The sequence below is a fragment of the Lacerta agilis genome, chromosome 2 (genome assembly GCF_009819535.1).
Source record: "Lacerta agilis isolate rLacAgi1 chromosome 2, rLacAgi1.pri, whole genome shotgun sequence".
Lineage (NCBI taxonomy): Eukaryota > Metazoa > Chordata > Lepidosauria > Squamata > Lacertidae > Lacerta > Lacerta agilis.
This window is the reverse complement of record NC_046313.1, coordinates 78,393,980-78,411,115: the sequence shown is the minus strand read 5'-3', so window position 1 is coordinate 78,411,115 and position 17,136 is coordinate 78,393,980. Positions and strand designations below refer to the sequence as shown.

Genomic DNA, 17,136 nt, shown 5'->3' with positions numbered 1-17,136 from the left:
ATTGGAAAAAATGCTAAGTAAGGAAGGAAGGAAGGAAGGAAGGAAGGAAGGAAGGAAGGAAGGAAGGAAGGAAGATCCTGATGTGACTCATGCATAGTTGGGTCAAGATATTTTTTGTGGATCTGATGTGAGCACTTGGAATACTCTGTTTTGGGACTTTCTGCTGAGTGGGGTCCTACCGGTGGGCCTCCTGCATATGGTTGGAGGGCAGCTCACCTGGCGAGTCAAGTGGAGGGATGCCTCCGTTGAATCCAGCCCTATCACAGTCTGGCATAAAGGTGGCTTGGATCACACTGCCCAGTCTCAAAATTTTCATAAATAAAATTGGAATTCAGAGTGAGTACAGAGAACAATAAAGAACGGAGCAGGGACATAACATAATGTCCCTCACATAAACTGAGCACCACATGCCCAAAAAAGTATTATTTTTTCTTCTTTCCTAATTGATATCCTATACAATGCCTATTTTTACTATACTATGTCTTTTTATGCTATCATTTTGTTAGAAATAGGGTGCATTTTAAATTATAAGAGTCCCATTTATTTTCCCACTGACAAGGTACACATAACATTTCAATCACCCTTATGTGCCACATGATAAGATTATATCAGTATAATTTTTCCAGCATAGCTGTCAGGATACACACACACACAAGCTTCCTAGATAACAGAATTACATTAAAAGCACAACTCTTCATTCATAAGATTCTTTATACCAAATCAAAACAAACAACAAACAAAACCCCAGCAACTTGACCCTGAAGGAAAACACAAGGAAACAAACATTTACAAAGCCAGGAACTTATCTCTTCATATCATCAATTAGGCTGCCATCCAGCAAAGCTCTTAGGCTGCAATCCTGTGCACGCTTTCCTGGATGCAAGTCCCATGAAACACAGTAGAACTTACTTGTGAGTAAAAATGCATGGGCTTGCACACCTTCCTCTTTACAGTTGGGCCCTTGCTACTAGTGGGAGCCCTACCCTCAGGATTTAAGATGTGCCAGGTAACTAGTTTCAACTAGTTTCTAGGGGTGGGAGAATGCAAGTTGGGAACTGCAGGAGGAGAGGGTGCTTTTCAAGTCAGGTCCTCCTTTTGGGCTTCCCATAAGCATCGCTCATCCTGGACACTGAGGTCCTGCTCTGAGGGCGTTCTGGTGGTTCCCTCACTGAGAGAAGTGAGGTTACAGGGAGCCAGGCAGAGGGCCTTCTTGGTAGTGGCGACCACTCAGTGGAACACCCTCCCATCAGATGTCAAGGACATAAACAGCTACCTGACTTTTAGAAGACATCTGAAGGCAGCCCTGTTTAGGGAAGCTTTTAATGTTAGGTGCTTTATTGTGTTTTTAATATTCTGTTGGGAGCCGCCCAGAGTGGCTGGGGAGGCCCAGCCAGATGGGCAGGGTATAAGTAATAAATGATGATGATGATGATGATGATGATGATGATCTGGTTGGCCACTGTGAGAACAGGATGCTGGGCTGGATGGTCCACTGTCCTGTTTCAGAAGGCTCTTCTTATGTTCATCCAAGGAGTTCAAGTTGGCACACATGATTCTCCTCCTCCCTGTTTTTAAACTCACAACAACCCTGTGAGGTAGGCAAAAAGACAAGGCCACCCCGTGAGCTTCATGACTGAGTGAGGATTTGAACTCTGGTCTCCCAGGTTCTAGTCCAGCACTCTAACCACTACACCACACTCGCTCTCCACACTTTAGCCCCTAATGCCCTATTCTTTGCTTCCTTAAACTTCCTCATGCTCCAGGAAGGAATATGTGAAAAGCAGCCATCAGTTTGCCCTGTGGGAAATCAGCTCTCACTACTCAACTGTGATTGCCTGTTAGTATAAATCTCTAATGACAGTCCAACTCCACCCATCTTTTGATGGGAGCATCCTTAGAAACTGGAAGCTTAATGGCTTCCGTTTGCTTACAAAAGTGAACATGTATAAATATTTTGCAAACCTTTCATGATGATTTAATCTGGACCTCCTACACAGTTGGTGGAAGGGGGGGGCGATGCTTTTAAAAACTCATTTAAAGTCTATCCTACCTACCCACAAAGAAGATAGATAATGTAATACTAATAATAGTAATAATCCAAAAAGCCGTTAAAAAGCCTCCATGTAGGGATGGAAAACAATGAAGTAGGGAGTGCCTGTTAAAAGTACAGTTATCCGTTTTGGTAGCTTCAAAAGTATTACAGGAGCTAAAAAAAGAAAAGAAAGAATGCCTTCAGGGCTGTGATTTCATCACCCTCGTGCCTGTTGAAATCACACATGCATAAGTGGTACCACTTTAGACTTTTTCATCAGGGGGCTTCATTTTTAATCTAACTTTATTATGCAGACATATTTCCCATCCCAATAGAACAGTCTCCCCCAACCTGGTGTCCTCTTGAAACTTTTGGACTACAACTCCCACGAGTTCTAACCATTGGCCATGCTGGCTGGGGCTGATGGGAGTTGAAGTCCAGCATCCTCTGGCCGACACCATGTTAAACAACCCCTCTTTTTCTGTTGTTGTGTTCTGCATCCCGAGGAACCAGCAAAATCAAGTTTAGCAAGCACTTGATTTGCCCTTATATCTAACTGGTAGGCAGTTTTGTGGCTTGCTAATAGTGGTAGGCAGGCAGTTTGGTGGCTTGCTAATAGTGTAGGTCTTCTTTAAAATAGTCGTGTGTGTGTGTGTGTGTGTACTTCAGATCTAAAAATATTGATGTCTTCTTCCACAGTATTACTCCACCCACCCATTGCTCAAAAAGAAATCACCAACTCATCATTTCCCCTGCTTTCCAGAAAAACAGTTTTTGGTTAATGCCTCAGCTGCTGATAAACTCTGCCCTAATGTAATAAGACCATCTAAGCCCAGTAATGCATAGAATTCACTGAGCTTGGAAACTGAAGCACGATAAACCCGCACCATATAATTTTCTAGCCCTAAATCGTGATTGAAATAGGACTGGTCAGACAATTGTCCAATGCAGTTCAAGCAACGGTTTCAAGCTTTTTTTTTAAATAAAAAATAAAAATACAGTTTTTGGCAATTAAATTTTCCATACATATTGTGCTTGTTTAGTTTGTCTCTTCTGGCAAAGTAAGTTGTTATTAGTATGTGCTTTAAAATGTGTTGAGAGATTAGAGAGGAGTCAGCACAAGTATAGTAACAGTGCGTGACTTTCTGCGTCTGACACAAAATAGCCTACCTTTGGCAGGCTCAACTAGGGAAGCTGACTAAAATGACTGTTATATGCTCTTCATATTAATTTGTCGAAGACATCGTGGGGCTCATATTTTTCTGTATGCGGTACATTTGCACAGCTAATTTCTACAAAGTCCTACTGGATTTGAAAATGTGGCCCTAAACATAGAAACAACTTCTTTCCACACCAGAAACACTGGGTTATTGGTTTGTTTTTGTTTGTTTTATGCAGTGCTTTTTTTCTGGGGGGACGCATACCCTTAAACATTTTGAGAATCTAAGTTTGGCCTCATTGAGGAGCAGTATTCCAATATGAGCAGGAAAATAAGAGTACCCCTAAACATTTTTTAAAGGAAAAAAGCACTGGTTTTATGTATTTTGAGTTTTTATATACAGTGGTGCCCCGCTAGACAAATGCCTTGCTAGACGAAAAACTCACTAGACGAATGCCATTCGCTAGCGGTAGGCTGCCCCGCAAGACGAAAAAGTCAATGGGGCTGCCTCACAAGACGAATTTTTTCTGCGCGAAAACCTCCGCGCTGCATTGCCGCTTCGCCAGACGAAAAATTCGCTCTACGAAGACACTCATAGAACGAATTATTTTCGTCTAGCGGGGCACCACTGTATATGGTGTTTTTATGTTGTGAGCTGCCCTGAGAAGAGCAGGGCAGGCAGTATAGCTTTGTGCTTGTTTCATTTTTACATGAGCTTTGGTTGCTTTCTCTCTCTCTCTCTCTCTCTCTCTCTCTCTCTCTCTCTCTCTCTCCCCTCCCCCCATCCCAACCCTGTCATGATCTTTTGAAGGATTCTCAAGAATCTCAGGAAACCAATTACCACATTTATTTGCATCTTGCCTGTGGGCCACACTGAGAGGAGAAATCCCTCCATTGGATGCCATCTTCCAAACGCTAGATGAGGAATGGCTACGTATGTTGTTTTCATCCTTTTAAATGTGCTTCAGTCTGATCCAAGCAGCTGTCCAAGTGAGATTTATTCTTCTGCTTGTCCACTGATGTTCCCATCTATGCTAATCAGTCTTTCTTTGTATATCTTGATCATTATCTCCCTCGAGTTTAATTTGAAATCCATTTTCCTGGCTTTCATGGTTTTGTACTCTCATAGATCACTTGAGTGACTTAGCATCAAGGCTAATAAATCTGATTTATTTTGTTTTCTTTTTATTATTTTCTTTTCGGTCCTAACCCAATTACCCCGAAATGGGCCCAACTCTCCTCAAATCACACGGCGGTTCACATGACTGAATACTTCTGCATATAAAATTAAAATAAATTTCTACATATCAAAAATAAAATTTTAAAAATTTCTACATATGAGACAGCAGTATGTCATCCTGCCCTGATATTGTGAGATGGGAGAGTAGAACAGCAGACCATTTCATAGTAAGGTTTGGATTGATGGTATCAAGTTCTGCCTATAGGGTGGGGGATCTATTAAGATGATCTGCCCTGGAGACTTAACAGAATCTAAAGGATTTCTGAAGGTTCTGAGGGGTTTTCCAGTTAGTATGTCTGATGCTCCTGTTGGCATTTTTGGTTGAAACATCTTGGGCACATTGAATAAAAAAAGAACTTGTCTGTCTGTCTGTTTGTTTTTATTATTATTTGCATTTGCATTTGTGAGATTCATTTCTCTTTTTTGTACATCATCCCTGGATGTTTCCTGTCATTCAGTTGTTGTTCAGTTGCAGCAAATGAACAACAGGAAGCATCCTGGCAGGGCAGCCTTGAACACCTTCCTTGAAGGAGAGGCCACCATCTCCTAAGGCAGTCAGCTTCACTGCCAAGATTTAGGAACTGCCTCCTAATGTTTGTTTCCTGGCCATTTCTACCCACTGAGGTTTCAGAGCAGGTTTCTGTCTCACTGCAAGTAAGACAGAAACAGCTGCAGGCTTAACATGGATCCTTTGCTTAATATTATCATAAATTTGTTATTTTTAAAAAACAGCAAATGTGAAAGAGAAACTGAAAGAGAGAACTTGAGAAGGCCACCCCCTGGTTGCTCCCAGATGCATTAACCCCTCAGTGGCTCTTACTCTCTTTCAGTACACTGGGTATTCATTTATTTATTCCAACCACTGGTTCTAGTCCTGCCCTCCGAGCAAAGGGGAACAACAGCATTATTCTTTGGCTGTGTCAACACTCATTGGTCAAATGTCCTTGGCTTTTCAAAAAGCTGCCAAGTCAAACGCTTTTGATTTTAGCAACAATGGACCAAGAATGCCATGATATTTACATGGCAAAATTAACATGATAAATAATTCTGGGTGGTATCCATGTTAGTCTTAAGTAGAGTAGACCCATTGAAAATAATGGAGAGGACTATTTTGGACACACTATTTTTTAATGGGTCTACTCTAACTGTAACTTAGTGGGATACAACCCACTGTCCTAAAATACAGAATGACGGGCTCATCAACAAAGAAACATTAGCTTCTAAAGGAAAGTTCTCATGGAAGGTAAAAGATTGGACCAAGAATGTGTGAACTGGAATATGAAAAAATAAAATAAACTTGTCAAACTTTCATTATAAAGTTTGCTTTTATCTGTATTTTCTGTCAGTGTGTGTGTGTGTGTGTGTGTGTACACCCCTCCAAAGGGGCCTAAGTTTACCAAAAAACAAAACACCTTAGTATGGTTTCATTACTGATGATGTAAAACCAACAGTAGCTCATCATTACTGACCATGAGCCATGCTGGCTGGGACTGGAGCTGTAGTCCAGCAGCATCTGGAGGGGGCCATGTTGTTTATCCTTGAGTTGAATCTACCTTAATAATCAGATCACCTTCTTGAAAACTGTAGAGATAATTATTATTTGAAGCTGTTATCAAGCATGTCCTTGGAGTTTCATTAAACCCAGACTCTAAAGGAATGATAAGAGCAATGGAATCTCCCAGGATATTAGGAACTCTTTTGACTCTCTTTCCATTATAGAAAGAATGTTATTCTGACTATCCAGCCTACATTTTGTAAGCAGAGAAAACCTTTGCTGATGTCTATGGGAAGATGTCCTACCCTAAAAGAATAATAATTTTTAAAAAAGCAAAAGGAGGAGCCTATGAGCTTTCAGATGAAAACTGATACAGAAGATTGAAAGTGATTTATAGTGACACCTAAGAGGCTTGTGTGAAAAATGTTGCCCATGGTATGCTTTAAGTTATTGCACCCAAGTGCATCTGCAGTGACTGGGGTTGAGGGGTGTAATTAGAACCAGAAAGTAAGATGATTTTCTGCTTACCATTAACAAAAAATGACTAAGTGTGGAATCCTACTCTCCGCCATCCATTTCCAGGACTAAATATATTCCCCCTAGAATAACAAAACTGATCTCTTCATTTCTAAGGGCAGTAAACCTTGCAGAAAAATTGTCAGACAAAAGAAAAGATATTCAGGTCACTATTTCTGAGTTCTGGTGTCAGTTACCTGTAAGAAAAGTTATTCACTGTAACCAAAGGGAGAGAAAAAAAAAGATAATTGTGCAGTTCTGGCTGAATATACCTATGTAGAGTCTAGCATCTAAAAAGGTAAAGGTAGGCATGGTGGGCGGAGAGCGGAGGGAGGGAGCTACTGAGAAGAGATTGTTTGGGAGCATCACAGTGGGGCCTGCTGGCCTTCTCGGCTTTCGGCTCTGCAAGAAGCGGCTCGACCCGGCCATGAGCTGCCGGGGGTGCTGCCAAGCAAGCAGGGAGCTCGGCAGAGGAAGAGGAGACGAAATGGCATAGAGGAGGATGTCCACACCCCATAAACAAAACGCAGTAGCCAAAATGCTATTTTTCACGGCTCCTTGGATACAGAGCCCTCCAGCAGTGAGAGCGGGAGCACCAGTAGTTGCAGCAGTAGCAGCATCAGCAGCCCTGAGGGAGCTAGTGGGCCGGAAAGCAGCCTACACCACATCATGCCAGGATCAAGTCCTGCGACGCGACCCCTCCTCAGTCTTTCCATGAGCAGTCTGCACTATGCCAAGATCCTTACTTCTACATCAACCAGATCCTGAAGGAGGCGCACTTCCATAGCTTACAGAGCAGGGGCGATCTTCCCACATGATCATGATGAGCCTAGCAGTTCCCTGCCTTCTGTGAAGCGGGACAGCACTGTGTGGTGGGGATATTTCAACTTAAAAGTTTGTCAAAATTGCACAAAATGCCTGTTGTCTTTTCAGTCTGTATTTGGAATAACAGGTTAACAGGCAATTGTTTACTTGCGGTTTGTTGCACTATTGCGATGCAAAAGGGGCTTTGGAGCAATTTTTATAGGATGCTTTTTGCGGAGGGATGGAGGGTGGATATCTTTTGACAGGCCATGATGGGTCTGAGAATCCATTTCTGTATAATAGGAATGCATAATAAGTCAAGTTTGACTTCTTAATCTGTTCATTAGTAACTGATGCTTTATGTAAAATCCTTTCAAACATTTGTGTTCAGTTTTATAAGTCTTTTTTAAATTTAAATATATATTGAATATGTTTTTATGGTTAAAATAAACAAACAAACAAATAAATAAATAAATAAATAAATAGGTAAGGGTAAAGGACCCCTGACAGTTAAGTCCAGTCGCAAACGACTCTGGGGTTGCAGCGCTCATCTCGCTTTACTGGCCGAGGAGCCGGCGTTTGTCTGCAGACAGCTTCCAGGTCATGTGGTCAGCATGACTAAGCCACTTCTGTAACGAACGTTATGAGAAAATGCACTGGGATAACTATTTGATACAGTGTTGTATAACCCTCCCACCACACCAAACAAATCAGAACAAACAGCTAACAATGTATAACTCCCGCACAAACTTTGTGTCAACAAATCGGGATAAATGCTAAAAAATCAGGTCATCTGGAAGCAACCTTAGTAAGGTAATCCTTATGTTCTTATGAGGATCCCAGTGAGAACTGTATCACATCACTTGCTAACTCCAACAAAAAACAAACAAACCCTGCCCTCCTAGAGAATTTTTAATCCTTGGAATAATTTACCAGATCAAGGTTTCCGTACAGTTTACTTTAGAACACAGAACATGGAAATGTGACAGCACTGGAGGAACACAAATGATCTCATCTAATCGCAGCACTGCTACTATTTACATCCTTGCATAAATACTTCCACACTAGCATCATAGACTGGGTCCTTCCAAAGCTCAGCCAGAGTCTCTGTCCAATTCCTACTACTGAACTCAGCATGGTTTGCAGTCCTGTTGTCAATTTTCCTACGCTGTTAAAAAAAATTGCTTGCTGGACCTCCAGTAGTCAACGTAGTGGCCGTTTAAACAAAAGCAGCACCATTGTCCTTCGATTATGGGAATGATGGGGCTGGGGTGTCCTCTGCTTGCTCTGATTCATCAAGGTAGGACCAGGGAGTGAGAGGAATATAACAGCACTGCAGGAAAGGGGCCATCCTCTGATATACCCCAGTAGTGAGCATAGTAGAGCAGGGCAAAGTTCCATATATTATTAGTAAAGTCAGCTGCCTTCCGTCTTTTAGTTACAGCTGTTGTACCCAGGCTTCTTTACAGATAAGGACATAAGAATGTGGAACCTTGTAAGAAGAGCTTGCTAGATCAGGTCAATAACCTAGCATCCTCTTTTCGCAGCGGCCAACCAGATTCCCGTGGGAAACCTGCAATCAAGTAGCATGCTATTTGATTATACAAATACACAAGGCTATTTCCCCCTGTTTTCAAATCACGTTGATAGATAATACAATTAAAATGATGACTACAAAATAAAAGCTTCACATTGGAGGGGGGGGGCATTTGTGGATAAGGCCACACACTTTTGTCAGCATTTGTGCAAGAGCTTTGCTGGAGACTTCTACAGCATCAAAGATTGCTTGTAGGAGGATATTTGCCACGAGCAACTGTTACAAAATGAGAAAAAGGATATTTGCCATGAGCAACTGTTACCCAAGGAGAAAAAGGAACCCACCTAATATTTCTAAGAAGTCTGCATGCTCCTTGGCCTCCCTACTGGCTTGCAAGGTCTTCTGCCACCATATGTGTATAACTTATCATGGACTCTACATGAGGGTAGTAGTGGTTTCTCTATGTGTGTGTGTGTTGATCTTTTTCCTTCTGGAGGCCATTAATGTTTCCTCAGGGTATCCTGTCTATACTAATCTTAAATCTGCCAGATCCTTACAAAGAAAGGGGGTGCTGTATTCGGAAAAGAGTGAATGGGACAATTTTTTAACTTCACAGCTAAGAATGATCAGTCCTTCCCCTCTCCAGCAAAATGCAGTCTTGGTTGGAGATTCATGCTTTGTTCTAATATGAAACAGAATTGCCTAAAGGCCTCAAAGGCTGAGCTGGAAGTAAGGTGCATGAACTGTAGATCATTTACATCCTTCATAAGGCTATTTAAGATCATTGTTTACTGTTAGGGAGACCATAAGTGATTAGTGCTAAATATGTTCAGCATAAGCCTTTCCTTTCAAAGACAGACAGACACAAAGATGTAATAACTGCCATATGTAAAAAAAGAATTAAATTAAGATTTTATTTTTTTAAAAAAAGATTCAGTGGTAGGGGGGGAAACAGACTTGAGCAATGCTGTTTTCATTTCCCACAAATTCAACACTTTCATAAGCTATTGTGACTATCCTGCTATAATAGGCTTTAACAGAGGAGTGAAGGGGGCGCGCGCTGTTTGCTGGCTTTTATATATGCAATCTCCGTGACCCTTTGACTGAACCAAAATTATGTAGGCTGAAGATTTTTGGGTTGAAAGCAGTATATGCAGAAAAGCACTCTCAGATCCATGAGGAACACAATTAGTTATCTGTTACCCATTCTTCCAAAACACGGAATTATCGTGCGTTCCTAAAACGTTTTAGTATTAAGCCTTGAAAAGTGTCCTGAACTGGCAGGACAACTGGGAGGAGGAAGAGGATTCCGGCGAGGGGTGCAGGCAGGGCTGGGACACACCAGGGCGAGCAGGGCATGGGAAAAGAAGTACTCACGGGGTGACGGAGGATGGCAAGAGGATGGGTGACAGTGCACAGGCACCAGAGCAGCAGGATCCATCACCAGAGCCACAAGCCCCCACCGTCTTCACAAACACGACAGGCTCTGAGGTGGAGGAAGCAGCAGGCAGAACGCTCCAGGAGGCTGAGGCAAGCAGAGGCCCACAGCCCAGCTCCCTAGCTGGCTAGGTGGGGCTCGCTAGCTCTTGGAGGAGGTGTGTGATTCCTCCGCTGGAGTAGGCTTGGGACAGGTGAGGGCCTCATGAAGCCCAGATGCTGCAACCAGCAGGCAAATTATAAAAGGGCAGCAGAGCTGAGGAGTTGTTTCTGCTCAGCTGCCCATGTTGATGAACTGCAGCTTAGATGCTCCAGGATCTCTGTGGGACTGTGCTTTGGTCTCTGGGCTTTTTGGACATGTGTAGTTTGACCCTGGACTGGGGACTTGACATGCTGACTTGCTGCCAGGTAGGCCAGGGGTTCAGGACCAAATGGCTCTGAACAACAGCAGCGATTCTTCCTTAAATACATACCTGTTGCAATAACAGCCACCGCTGCAACTGCTTACAGAATATTAGAAAAGGCAGCTTAATGAAGGGATAATAGAGGAGCAACACTCTCTCCCACAAAATACTCTTTTCCATCCTTGTTTAGCTCGGCCTAGCTGGCTCTATTCTCTTCCTTTATTCTTCCATATGTTTGCTCTGGTCTGTGTTGCATTGCACTTCTCCTGAAAGTTTGTCTAGGATATTTTCTAAAATTATTTTAGAAATTGAATTTCTATACTACCCTTCATCCAAGGACCACAGGGTGGTTTACAATATAAAAACTCAAAAATACATAACATAGTAACAAACAAAAACAATACCCTCCCTCCCCAATTCAAAAGGCCATAGGTGGTTTAATCAGCCAAAGGCCTTGGAGAAGAATGTTTTTGCTTGGCACCTAAATATATATAATGAAGGTGCCAGGTGAGCCTCTTTGGGAAAAGCAAAAAGGGGGGAAAGGAGGAGCTGCTGGTTAAGTAGGCTATTTGCTCTTGCTCTCTCACACACATTATTGTGAGGAATGCTCTTTGCCTTTTGGGCTGGAACACAAATGTATTGGGTTTTTAATACTTTTGATATGTTTTGAATTTCTTTCATTTGCATCGTTTCTATTTGCATCTGTGTGTTTATTCTTTGTAATCTGCCTTTGAGAGAGCATGGGAGTTGTAGTACAGCAGTGTCTGAAAGGCACCATGTTGACTATCCCTCATATGGGCCATAAGTGCTCAGGGCCCTTTTTGTTCAACTTGTGAATTGTGTGAGCAAATAAAATAAGAGACAGAAGAAGTTAAATGGTTTCTATCCTGCAAGTAAGTTTATATCAAACCCCAGTGCTTTTTTTCTGGGGGGGGGGGACGCAGGGGTACACATAGCCCTAAATGTTTTGTGAATCTAAGTTTGGACTCATTGAGGGGCAGCATTTCAATATGAGTAGGAAAATGAGAGTACCCCTAAACATTTCTTATAGAAAAAAGCACTGTCAAACCCTATAATATACAGTATGCAGACCTATAAAATAAGATTGTTTCATTTAGAGGCAGACTTGGGTGTTAACCCAAGATGCAGTGTGTGGTTATAGTGCTGTTTCCCAATCCATCCTCGATGTTGAACTTTTTTTGCAGTAAATAAATAAACAAATAAATAAATACATAGGTTTTACTTATTTGTATTTTTGCTGTTGGCAAAGATCATCCAAAGATGTTTCCGCTAGAAACTAGAAAAAGCCAAATGTAAGAAGGGTGAATGGGGGGTGGGGTATGTTATGTTAGTCCCTTGAGCAAAAATAGGTTTTGTGGCATGTTAAAGACTTACCGGTAATAAATGCCGTCCATACTCCTATGTATACTTGCTTGGGAAAGCAAATCCCATTTGAAGTCAGTGGGGCTTACATCTGAGTAAGCATGCACAGGAACAAGCTGCATAACAAAGAATTATGAGCAAAGGCACAAAGAGTTCCTTTAGGAGAGATATAAGCAAAACAACTACAAATGCTCGGTCTTCCACCTTGATCTCCAAACCAGGAGGGGGTAAAAATGCCCACAGCCTGCAGGGTTTCAGTTCTGAGGGGGAAATGGTCCTTTATAGTTGCTTACACAATGAAACAGTTACTGCTTCCTTTGAATCAATCTGCCTCAGGCAGCCACCTGTTCAGGACACACTGGCAGAATTGAAAGGAGGCCATGGATTGAGAGCTCTAAGTGACACAGATGCAAAAAAAGAGAGAGACAGGAGACAGCACAGCTGTAAACTCTAGGGCTGGCAGGAGTCTCAAAAGTCTTCTTTGCAGCACAAGCACAAGCATCTAGCACACTTTATTAGATTTTGGGTCTGGCCTTAAGCCTCATTTACTTGTGCCGGATTGTAACAGCCCTAGTTTTTGCTACCGTATGCAGATATGAGGAATAACTGTGAATAAATACAAGAATCTCGCAGTTGAATGTGAGTGATTCCCTAACCATGTTTTGTTAAGCACATGTCAAGAAAAATGACTGAACCACGCATATAGATTTAAGCAATGATAGTCTTGTGACATTTCTAAATAACATGGTTTCCAGCAGGGCTTAATTTAAATTAAGAACTCTGGTTGATCAGATAGCTCTACCCATGAGAGTTTGCATCATTTATCATAAATTGCAAACAGTTTTATCTAGAATACATCAGCGAAGACACAGTGTTGATGAAAATGACAAGAAAATGACAGTGTGGCATATAACGTTTAATCAAAGTGGCAGGAAGGCTGATCATTCCCCCCAATACCTGTATTCTAAAGCTCATTATTTTTACATTTGCGGCTGTATTGTGTCAAAATCAGACACACTGTCAAATTAAAAATGGGCAAACATTCACTAGTCTGATTTAGAATTGATTAAGAAAAAAAGAAATCAGCATTAACTCTCTCTCTCTCTCTCTCTCTCTGTCTCTCTCTCTGTGTGTGTGTGTGTGTGTGTGTGTGTGTGTGTGTGTGTGTAAAGGTTAGTCTATTTTCCCCAATCAGTTCTGAATTGGGCTGAAAGGAGTCTTCACACATTCAGGGTTATCAGTAAGCTTATAGGTTCACTATGTCTCCCTGTTTTCACCCGTGTAAAATGTTTTGGAGGGGTTAAACACAATCATTTGCACAGGGGCTTGCTTCATGGCTAGGTTAAATCAAACACCTGCTAGAAAATTGTGATTTTAATATACTTTATTTAAAAAGTACACAGTTTTAAACCGTTTTCCATGGAACAAAGCAGAAAATAATGACCATCTGTTTCTATCTACTGAAGTCCTGTTCTTGATGAATTGTGACTATTGTATGGCAAATCCATCTTTGCATGATGCACCAAAAAAAGATAAATCTCTCTCTCTTTCTCTCTCTCTTTTTTTTTACATAATTTGGAGAGTTTATATCATCCCACCATTTAAAATCATGAAATGCTGATGTTTTGACTATAGTTTCATGTCTTCTAAGTTGCACCTTTTCTCAGTTCACAGTTTATCCATGTATTGTTTTAGCATGCCAAGTGATTGCTTCTCAGTCAGTGTCACCTTGAGAAAATGGCCAGAAGCAGAGGAAGCACAAGAAGAGTAGGTTTAGCACTCAGGCCTAAAACGCCACCACATTCTCTGGCATTCTCCTGGGGGAAAAACAACAACAATAAGTGAAGCAGGAGAAAAGCAGAGTGTTACAATCGTTCAAGCCAATACAGTGAGGGGGGAAAGTATTTGATCCCCTGCTAAATTTGCCCGTTTGCCCCGTGACAAAGAAATGACCAGTCCATAATTTTAATGGTAGGGTTGTTGTAGCTGTGAGAGACAGAATAACAACATGAAAAACCCCAGAAACCCAGAAGACAAAAGTAAGAGATTGATGTGCATTATAATGAGTGAAAGAAGTATTTGAGCCAGATGTCAGGCTACCTGGTATCTTCACTGTATGTAACGAGCTAAGATTAGAAGCACCTGCTGTAAGGGAGAGGTCTTACCTGTAATCCCAGCTCGTTACAGTACCTGTACAAAAGACACCTGTCGACAGAAGCAATCAATCTAGCAGATTCCAAAGTAGCTACCATGACCAAGACCAAAGAGCTGTCCAAGGATGTCAGGAACAAGATTGTAGACCTGCACAGGGCTGGACTGGGCTATAAGACTACTGCCAAGCATCTTGGTGAGAAAGTGAAAACGGTGCAATAATTTGCAAATGGAAGAAACACAAAATAACTGTCAACCTCCCTCGGTCTGGGGCTCCAAGCAAGATCTCATCTTGTGGGGTTGCAATGATCAGGAGAATGGTGATGAAGCAGCCCAGAACAACACGGAGGGAACTTGTCAATGATCTCAGGGCAGCTGGGACTATAGTCACCATGAAAACAGTTGGTAACACACTTCGCCGTGAAGGACTGTGATCTTGCAGAGCCCGCAAGGTCCCCTTGCTCAAGACAGCACATGTACAGGCCCATCTCTGCAGTTTGCCAATGCATATCTGAATGACCCAGAGGAGAACTGGGTGAAAGTGTTATGGTTAGATGAGCCCAAAATCAAGCTCTTCGGCATCAACTCAAGTTGCCGTGTTTGGAGGAGGAATGCTGCCTATGACCCCAAGAACACCATCTCCACCGTCAAACATGGAGGGGGACATATTATGCTTTGGGGGTGTTTTTCTGCTAAGGGGACAGGGCACCTTCACCGCATTGAAGGGACAATGGACGGGACCATGTATCGTCAATCTTGGGTGAGCACCTCCTTCCCTCAGCCAGGGTATTGAAAATGGGTCGAGGATGGGTATTCCAGCATGACAGTGACCCAAAACACACGACCAAGGCAACAAAGGTGTGTCTCAAGAAGCACATTAAGGTCCTGGAGTGGCCTAGCCAGTCTCCGGACCTTAATCCCATTGAAAATCTGTGAAGGGAGCTGAAGGTTCAAGTATCTACACATCAGCCTTGAAATCTTACTGACTTGGAGAGGATCTGCAAAGAGGAGTGGGACAAAATACCTCCTGAGATGTGTGCAAACCTGGTGGCTACCTACAATAAACATCTGACCTCTGTAATTGCCAACAAGGGTTTTGCCACCAAGTACTAAGTCATGTTTTGCAAAGGGATCAAATACTTCTTTCACTCATTATAATGCACATCAATCTCTGACTTTTGTCTTCTGGGTGTTCTCCTGTTGTTATTCTGTCTCTCACAGCTACAATAAACCTACCGGTACTATTAAAATTATGGACTGGTCATTGTCAGGGGGCAAATGGGCAAATTTAGCAAGGGATCAAATACTTTCCCCCCTCACTGTAATTACCAACACACACATTTTAATAACACATTATTAATGTTCTAAGCTAAATGGAATGTGACCCTTACAGCTTTCCTTAACCCTTTCTTAATGTTTGAAACCATGAGTGTAGATCTATCTGCAGGCAAAGACAGGAAGCACACGGTCCCCTCTTCGCTCATCAAATGACTGGTAACAGGGGGAGGGAACAATATGAATAACCACCAAGGCATTAGGCTCTGCACACCCCAAGCACACACTCTTTTCTTTTTGGACCCCTGCCACCAAAATCATTGGTTAGGGTGAGAAAAATTTGCTTAGGGAGCCAGATCAGGCCCCCAAATGGGGGTTTAGCAACCCCTGTTTAAGAAGGAAATATGGGAAAGTCCTTCTTGTGTATACCGAGTGTGCGATAACAATGAAGCATCCCAGCAGAAAATGAAGGGACAAATATACTTTCGTTCATTCTTAACACACCTTTTCAATGTAAACTAAAACACATACCTCAGGATGAAATCCATGGCAAGACTCTGGACGTCTTCTAATCTTGTGGGATTTTAAGCGTTCACATTTTAGGGATTCATTATGTTCTCAGAAGTTAAGGATATGTCTTAAAAACCAGGATTTATCAAGCTCAAAGAAACCCCCAAACCCATCTAGTCCAATGCCTGTCACAATGCCTTGCAGTACTACCCCCATAGGTGCCAACTCCCTGGGGCCCTGGGTGCCCAGGCACCCACATATTTCAGTGCCAGGGCCATGAACGTTGCATGGCACCCACAGCCCTGGGTACCCACCGTCGTGGAGCCAAGCTGGCACTCCTGTTTGGTGCAGAGGTGTGTCCTGACATTCACAAAGCAAAAACCAGCTAAGTTAAACAAATTGGAATATCAGATTTGCCACCCTTCCCAGTACCCTACCTGAAGGAGCGTCTCCACCCCCATCGTTCTGCCCGGACACTGAGGTCCAGCGCCGAGGGCCTTCTGGCAGTTCCCTCACTGCGAGAAGTGAGGTTACAGGGAACCAGGCAGAGGGCCTTCTGGATAGTGGTGCCCGCCCTGTGGAACGCCCTCCCATCAGATGTCAAAGAGATAAACAACTACCTGACATTTAGAAGACATCTAAAGGCAGCCCTGTTTAGGGAAGTTTTTAATGTGTGACATTTTAATGTATTTTTAATCTTTGTTGGAAGCCACCCAGAGTGGCTGGGGAGACCCAGCTAGATGGGCGGGGTACAAATAAATTATTATTATTATTATTAAAATATATTATCTAATCTAGCATGCTATCAAATGAAACCTCATCATTTCTGCTACATAGAAAATATAAAATAAATTCATCAAATAAAGGTACTGTATAGTTTTATAATCTCTCTCATTTACTTTTTTTTGCATTCTGGACTTGCTTGTCTTACCAAGGGCATCACTGAGGCAAGTGCTTACCAAGAGAGCTGGCACAGCCCCAAGCTTGCCACTGCCATGCCCCGCCCCGCCCCCCAGTAAGCAGCAGTGATGCTGCTGCAGAGGGACTATGGCTGCTGCTGTTGAATTCACAAGTGCTCAAGATTTGGCTTTCCTGGTGATGGAATTGCATTTGTGTGGGGGCAGGTTATATGCAGTCAATTATCAAACCAATTTACTTTGAACACTTTACTAAAAAGTACGTATTCGCATTGC

General features: G+C 42.4%; 1 protein-coding gene and 1 pseudogene across 1 annotated transcript in view; one reads left to right on the top strand and one right to left on the bottom strand.

Moving 5' to 3' along the window:
• Positions 1–7,260, top strand: part of LOC117042323 — a 97,728-nt pseudogene extending 90,468 nt beyond the window's left edge.
• Positions 7,261–13,373: 6,113 nt separating this feature from the next.
• Positions 13,374–17,136, bottom strand: part of CACNA2D3 (calcium voltage-gated channel auxiliary subunit alpha2delta 3) — a 487,051-nt gene continuing 483,288 nt past the window's right edge. The window contains exons 37-38 of the mRNA XM_033140932.1: positions 15,965–16,047; positions 13,374–13,824 (exon numbers count right to left, since the gene is read on the bottom strand). Coding sequence (XP_032996823.1) covers positions 13,732–13,824; positions 15,965–16,047 — 176 coding nt within the window. The 3' untranslated portion in view covers positions 13,374–13,731. The remainder of the gene's footprint in view (positions 13,825–15,964; positions 16,048–17,136) is intronic.